Source organism: Vulpes vulpes, chromosome 15 (assembly GCF_048418805.1).
Source record: "Vulpes vulpes isolate BD-2025 chromosome 15, VulVul3, whole genome shotgun sequence".
NCBI lineage: Eukaryota > Metazoa > Chordata > Mammalia > Carnivora > Canidae > Vulpes > Vulpes vulpes.
The window spans coordinates 529,289-536,669 of record NC_132794.1 but is presented as its reverse complement, the minus strand read 5'-3'; the positions used below and the strand labels follow the sequence as shown (position 1 = coordinate 536,669).

Here is a 7,381-nt window from a genome sequence, read left to right as displayed (position 1 = left end):
GGCGGGCCCCGGGCGCGCTCGGCCGCCTCATTGGTGGAGAGCCGGCCGCCCCAGGCTGCGGGGCGGGGCCTAGCGGGCGGGGCGGGGCCTTGCGGGCGGGGCGGGAGGGGTCGGCGGGGGAGCGGCGCGAGGGGCCGGGCGGAGGTGCGCGGGCTGCCTGGGGGCGGCGGGGCCTGGGGCTCGGGACGGCCACCAGCCGCTCCCTCGGCCGACGCAGGGGGCACCTCAGCGTCCAGGCCGCGCCCGCCCGCGGCCTCCCCACAAGGCCCGGGCGGCAGGTGCCTCAGGAGCCCGAGCCCGGACTCGAGCCCCGCGTCTAGGAGACAGATGGGGGCAGGGGGCTCCCGAGACACCGACGCCTCAGGGCCCTGGTCCGGCAGCGCTGGGGAGGAGCGAGGTTCCACCCGGAGCACAGTCTGGGTTTTGAGACTTTACGGTCCTGGACTTTTTATGAGCAAAGTAACAATCTTCTTTTTTAGTATCTTGGAAAGGAAAAAAGGTGTAAAGATCCCCCCGAGGCTTAGGTGAGCCTCCTAGAGACCGTCGAGAGAACAAGGCTCCTCTCCACCTGCTCCACCTGCTCGCCACCAGTTCCAGCGGCCCAAACCCGAAGGCCTGGGCGTAGATGGTGTCACTGATAAAGGTAGGGCCGGTGTTGAGGAGAATTTTACCTCAGACTGCGGCTACGTTAGCAGCGATGCCGGGTGGGCCCGCGGGTGGGTGCGCTGGAGCGTGGCGGCGCTCAGCAGAGGACAAGCCCGGAGCGGACTTCACGGGTTGCCTATTTGCAGGTGATGCTTGAAGACATAAGACTGGACAAGATCAACTAGGCGCTAAGTATTCCAAAGAAAAGATTTTCAGGGTGAGCCCTGGGGCACCCACCGTTCCCAGTTCAGAAGAGAAGGCCTGGCCCGAGACACGGGACATAAACCAGGGGACAGTGGGCTCGGAAGCCACGGGAAGACGCGGTGGGCTGTGTAGAGACTTCGGAGGGATTGTAAAGGGCGTCTGAGAATCATGATTGGATGTGGCAAGGCAACCCATTGGTGACCGATCAGAGCAATCTTGGGAAATGTGAAGAGAAAAGCCGATTGTCAGAGTTTGGGTTTTTTTTAAGAGGGAAATTTCCAGGTTTTTTTTTTTTTTTTATTTATGATAGTCACACATAGAGAGAGAGAGAGGCAGGCTCCATGCACCGGGAGCCCGACGTGGGACTCGATCCCGGGTCTCCAGGATCGCGCCCTGGGCCAAAGGCAGGCGCCAAACCGCTGCGCCACCCAGGGATCCCGGAAATTTCCAGTTAAACGTGTCAGACTGAGCATGACACTGACTTCCGCTTCGAATCCAAACTGTATTTACGCAAAGTATTGAAGGATAAAAGCTCACAGTGAAAGAACGGGAGAGGAAGTACCGGTAAACTAGGTAGATCAACAAAATTCTAGAAGCCGTGCTGTGAGGAGGGATAAGTGACCTAGAGAGCCAGAGAAAGCTGAAACCCCTATGTGGGGGTGAAGCCATCAAGAGAAGAGACCATTGTTGCTTAGGAACCCAAGGACGGGGCAGAAATTGGAAAACCTTTGAACAAGCAGTATGATGGCGGACCCCTTCCCCTAAAAATAAATAAGCAAACAACTCTGCCACCAGGCTTTTCTCTTCACGTTGCCTAAGATTGCTCTTATCAGTCACCAGTAAGTTGTCACATCCAGCAGCTGAGTCGAGCAGGTGTGAACTCAGGAACCACGCAGCTGGGGGCCACTGAAGATGGGGGTTGAGGGAGTCTTACTGGAGGAGGCCAGGCCCACTTCTCCCGCTCAGCTGTACAGCTTCAGGCAGTAAGAGGATTTCTCTGGAGCAAATGGCCCCAAAAGACGTGCAAACGTTGGCAGCTGAGACCCGGGAGAAAAGGGAGAAGCCTCTCAGCTGGCAGGCTGCGTCCTTGGACATAGAGCTTCCAACAAGCTCCTCAGAGCCCCATCAGCATGAGCCAGACATTTGAGGAGAGCCTCTGAAGAAAGACAAAACAGCAGAAAAGGAAATGTTGAGAAATGTAGATGATCCAGGTGTGGACAAGACCTTTGACAAAAACCCTTCAGCCGAGGGCATGATCCTGGAGTCCCGGGATCGAGTCCCACGTCGGGCTCCCTGTACAGAGCCTGCTTCTTCTCCCTCTGCCTGGGTCTCTGCCTCTCTCTCTCTCTGCCTTTCTCTGTGTCTCTCATGAATAAATAAATATTTTTTTAAAAAGTCCTTACAGGGGTCGAACGTTGCACTTGTGAAACAAGAACACCTGACGCTTTCCCTCCCCAGCTCTCCTCTTCCTCGTTGCTTACCGCCAATTAACACACCAACTCGCCTACTTATCTTCATTGCCTGTGTCCCTACTAAGATATAAGCCACGTGAGGGCTGAAATTTGCTTGTTGCCATTTCCCCAGCACCAGGAATGATGCCTAGCACACAGTAAACACTCCAGAAGTATATACTGAATAAATGAATGAATAGGATTCATTAAAAAAACAACAAAGAGGGATCCCTGGGTGGCGCAGCAGTTAGCGCCTGCCTTTGGCCCAGGGCGCGATCCTGGAGATCTGGGATCGCCTCCATGTGTGTGTGACTATCATAAATAAATAAAAAGTTAAAAAAAAAAAACAACAAAGAGTCTCAGGAATAAAAAATATGGCAACAGATTTTAAAAGTCACTAGAATAGGAAGGTAAAATATAACAATATAAGAAATAAAAAATAGGGATGCCTGTGGTTCAGCAGTTGAGTGCTTGCCTTTGGCCCAGGGCATGATCCTGGGGTCCTGGGATCGAGTCCCACATCGGGCTCCCTGCATGGAGCCTGCTTCTCTGTCTCCAAACTGGCAGGCCAGATTGTTTTCTAAGGATTCCTGCCGGGTTGCTGAGACAGCCTGGTTGGTTGAGCGTCCTACCGTTGACTTCGGCTCTCAAGATCTCAGGGTTGGGAGATCGAGCCCGATGTCCGGCTCTGTGCTAGGTGTGGAGTCAGCTGAGGATTCTCTCTCCTCTCAAAACAAAAACAAACCACAAAACATTCCTGCAACACTTCCCATGTCACAGGCTCTTGTACAGAATGACCTGGGTCCCATCTCTGCCATCTGTAGCCAGAGGCTGGTCGTGCTGGGATGGAGTCCCTCCTCGGGCTCCCTGCTCGGCAGGGAATCTCCCCGCTGCCTGCATCTCTGCCTCTCTCTCTGTGTCTCTCATGAATAAATAAGATCTTAAAAACAAAAAAGACACCACCCAGGAGAAAAGAGCCTTTCACTCTGAAAACTGGGAAAGGCCTAATGAGACATTCAAATAGTTTATTTGCATGATTAATCATCACATTTCCAACAGCGCGTCAAGCATCTGAATAACATCATTGTGAGTAAAAGCAGACATCTTTTGGAGACCTTCCCGCTCTCAGGTCTGGCAGCTCAGATGTCCACCATGTCCAGCAGTGCAGAGAGATGCAGCTCAGAGGCAACTTCCTCCTCCCTTGAACTCTGCATCAGCCTCTCCAAGTGCTTCAGCCGTTCGCTTACAGAAGTGCCTGTTGCCTCTGACAACTGCAGCTGCTCTCCTCTCCTTTTGTTCTATTTAAATAAAAAAGAATGTAAAAACAGTTTTAGGAAATCCTTAAACCCAAATATATTTTCCTTAAGGACAGTAAGGAAACTAAATCTGGGGCCTACTGGGCTCAACGAACCCAGACGCCTCTTGGCATCTTACATCCTTCCAGCCTCTTCCTGCACGTACATTTATGGCTGGTGTCACCTGAGCACAGAACGTTCCTTCAGACTGTATCATCAACAACTTCCAGCATCATTTTTACAAATATCACTGTGAAAGGCTCTGAGCTATTCCATCATATGATGTGAAATCGCTTAGCCAGACTCCCATCTTTGCATAGTTTCCACTTGTTATGCAATATGATTAACACCACAGGCATCAACAACAAAACATTAATTTTTGTTATATATATAATAGTTTCTTCAGGGCAGAACCATTAGGTCAAAGTGTACAAATACTTTTAAAGTATCTGCCAAACTGATAAACATATATAGTGCGTCATCTTAATTTGGTTTTCTCCCCTACTAAGGGGCTTCCTACACCAGCCCAGGCGCATACTTTCTACCTATCCAGCAACATGCATCTATGATGATCACTCAGTTTTTGCTTCCTTCACCGCTGAATGAGGATGGTAAGGTAGAAAGACCTGGGCCACTCCTGGATGAGCCCCTGCCATCTGTGACCTTACCACCCTCGTTCATTAATTTTCCTCAGGGAAAGTTAATCCCAGAAAAGAAGACAGGGTAATGCCAAGGCTTGGGCATTATGTGCACAAACAGAAGCCACCGTCAGTCACCACCTTTGTCACTCTCAATGCCCTCACAGCATGCCCACACGGCTATGGGTTGTGTTCAGTGCTTAAGCATGTTGTCATTCCACTCTCCATTTCTCAAGCACAAACTCAGATTAGCTGGGCATCTGTAACACTGACAGATTACATTTAAGAAAACACCTAATTTAACCTAGTAACTAATTAGTCATCATGACACCATACGATGAACAGAGACGTTACTTTTTGCCCGCCGTTCTCTCAGTCTTGAATTCTAACTCAAGTGCCAAATATATTCTCCTCCCACCTGAGGGCTAGCAGGGGTCACTGTCTTCATCACAGGGTCAATAGTCTGAGGCAGAGACACCAGAGTCTGAGGAAGGTAGAGAGGAAGGGACATCGAATCCATAAATGCTCCCGAGTCTGCAGACAACCACTGCTGAAGCTGATCGTCAAACCTAAAACATTTGAGAATGAGGAAGAAAGCATTCACTTTTCTCCAATAAAAATTTTTTATTTTTAAAAAAGATTTTATTTTTAAGTAACCTCTATACCTAACATGGGACTTGAATTTACAACCCCAGGATCAAGAATCACATGTTTCATGACTGAGACAGCCAGGTGGCCCTACTTCTAATTTCTTAAAGCTTTGCTTTTTTACTAAAGATAGAATGAAGTTATAACGTTAACTGAGCAGAACCATACTCTTAAAAATTTTAATCTTCTCTTTAATTTATAAGCCCAAGTTAGATTTAATGGAAAGAGTGGCATTTATTCAAAAACTGCTTTTGCATGTTACTTAACATTATTTGTATTTCTCTCATTTGGTTTTATTTTCTCTGCCTTATTTTGGTGTTTAAAAGTAATTCTTATCTCTTTTTCAAGATGTACTTATTTATTTTAGAGAGTGCACAAATAGAAGGGACAGAGGGAAAAGGAAAGAGACTCTGAAGCCAACTCCACACCGAACAAAGAGCCCGACACAGGGCTTGGTCCCATAAGCCTGAGATTACAACCTGAGCCAGAATCAAGAATCAATGCCTAGGCAACCTTGCCACCCAGGTGCCCCAGTTAATTCTTATCTCTTGATGATTATCCATATGTATGGATTGCTGCTTATAGTTTAAAATTAACTCAAAATAGGGGCACCTGCCTTTGGCTCAGGGCGTTGATCCTGGAGTCCCGGGATCGAGTCCCACATCGGGCTCCCTGCAGGGAGCCTGCTTCTCCCTCTGCCTGTGTCTCCACCTCTCTCTGTGGATAAATAATCTTTAAAAAATTAACTCAAAATAATATCCCACTGCCACCTAACACACTTCAGAGCTGTTCACTCCACACCCTTGTCTTTTCATGAAAAAAACCATCTGCTCTAATTGCTTAAATAATAGAGATCTAGGAAAATCTACTTTGGAAATCACAACACATCCGCTCACTCTTCCAACACATATTTATCAAGCCCCCACTAACACTAGGCACCATTCTAGGTACCAGGGATATAGTGCTCTAAGAAAACCCACGGCCCGGCTGTAAACCCTTTAGTGAGGGGAGACAGACAGGAACACAAGGAAACGGAAATGTGGTCTGAGGGTGAAAAAGACAAAGCAGGCAAGGAGGGCCTCACTGAGAAGTAGACATCTGAGCAGAGACTGGACATAAGTGCGAGGTGAGCTGTGGGGACTTCAGGAGGGTAGCTGAGGGGCAGCCTCAGCGGTTTAGTGCCGCCTTCAGCCCAGGGCATGATCCTGGGGACCCGGGATAGACTCCCACGTCAGGCTTCCCTGCATGGAGCCTACTTCTCCCTCTGCCTGTGTCTCTGCTTCTCTCTCTCTCTGTCTCTCATGAATAAATAAAATCTTTTAAAAATATAATTAGTTAATTAATTAATTTTTTAAAAGGGTAGCTGAGGGTTCCAGGCAAAAGGAGAAGCAAACACAAAAGCCTGGTCGCACTGCCCAAGGAGCAGAGAGGTCAGAAAGGAAATGGGTGCAGATCATGTGGGGCCTGCACACCTCGAAAAGATTTTGGCTTTGATTGGAGAGGAGTCCCTGGAAGGTTGCAAGCTAAGGAGAAACACCTGAAAGGCTCATACTGGGCCTGCCTAGACCACAGCCCACTGCAAAAAGTAGTCCAATTCCAAATATAACCTTAATAGAAAGAATAGGATTTACAGATGAACTGGATGTAGAGGGAGAACTCTACGACATTTAGCTTGGGCAACTGGAAGGGCAAAGCCCCATTGACTGAGAAGACCATCAACAGAGGAGCTGATTGGGGGAATACTGGGAATTAGATGCGCGGTGTTAGCTTTAGATGGCTATCAGGCATCCTATAAATGACTAATGAAGATTTCAAGAAACCAGCTGGATATTCAAATCTGGACTTCAGAGAACTCAGGGGCTAAGATATAAACTTGGAGTCGTCAGAACACTGATGTTAGTTAAAAATCCATTGGGGGGGGGATCCATGGGGGCACCTGGGTGGCTCAGTCAGTGAAGCGACTGTCTTCGGCTCAGGTCATGGAATCAAGTCCCACATCGGGCTCCCTGCTCAGTGGGGAGTCTGCTTCTCTCCCTCCCTCTGCCTCTCTCTTTCTCAATAAATAAATAAAATCTTAAAAAAAAAAAAAAATCCATGAAAATAGACGCTATCACTGGGGAGTGGGGATACAGATGACACAGAGGATAGGTGAGGGTGTGGGGGGTAAGGAAGAACCAGGAAGAAGAGAACAAAGCTGTGGAAGGAACAAAGGCTGGGGACAAGGGTTCATAATCAGCTCAGCAGTGTGCAGGATGCAGTGACCCCGAGCAGAGCGGATACAGCCACGGAGGTCAGGAGAGACTCAAAAGAGGACAGAAGCGAGGACCACGTGTCTAAGGAGTTTATAGTCAAGGGGATGGTCCGTGGTCTGGGTGCTGGGGGGTGCGGGGGAGGAAGGAGACACAACAGGGAGGGCCGCTCAGTGTCCTGAGTGGGTGCGAGGTGCTGCCCGTCTGCTCTTGGTGATAAGCTAGACCCAGGGAGGCTGCTGGGGGCTGGG

At 49.1% G+C, this 7,381-nt stretch overlaps 1 protein-coding gene across 2 annotated transcripts in view; it reads right to left on the bottom strand.

Annotated features, from left to right (window-relative positions):
• Nucleotides 1-3,308: 3,308 nt before the first annotated feature.
• Nucleotides 3,309-7,381, bottom strand: part of MCM3AP (minichromosome maintenance complex component 3 associated protein) — a 61,622-nt gene continuing 57,549 nt past the window's right edge. For both annotated transcript variants that reach the window (XM_072738489.1, XM_072738488.1), the window contains exons 28-29: nt 4,652-4,802; nt 3,309-3,598 (exon numbers count right to left, since the gene is read on the bottom strand). In XM_072738489.1, the coding sequence (XP_072594590.1) occupies nt 3,440-3,598; nt 4,652-4,802 (310 nt within the window). In that variant the 3' untranslated portion in view covers nt 3,309-3,439. The remainder of the gene's footprint in view (nt 3,599-4,651; nt 4,803-7,381) is intronic.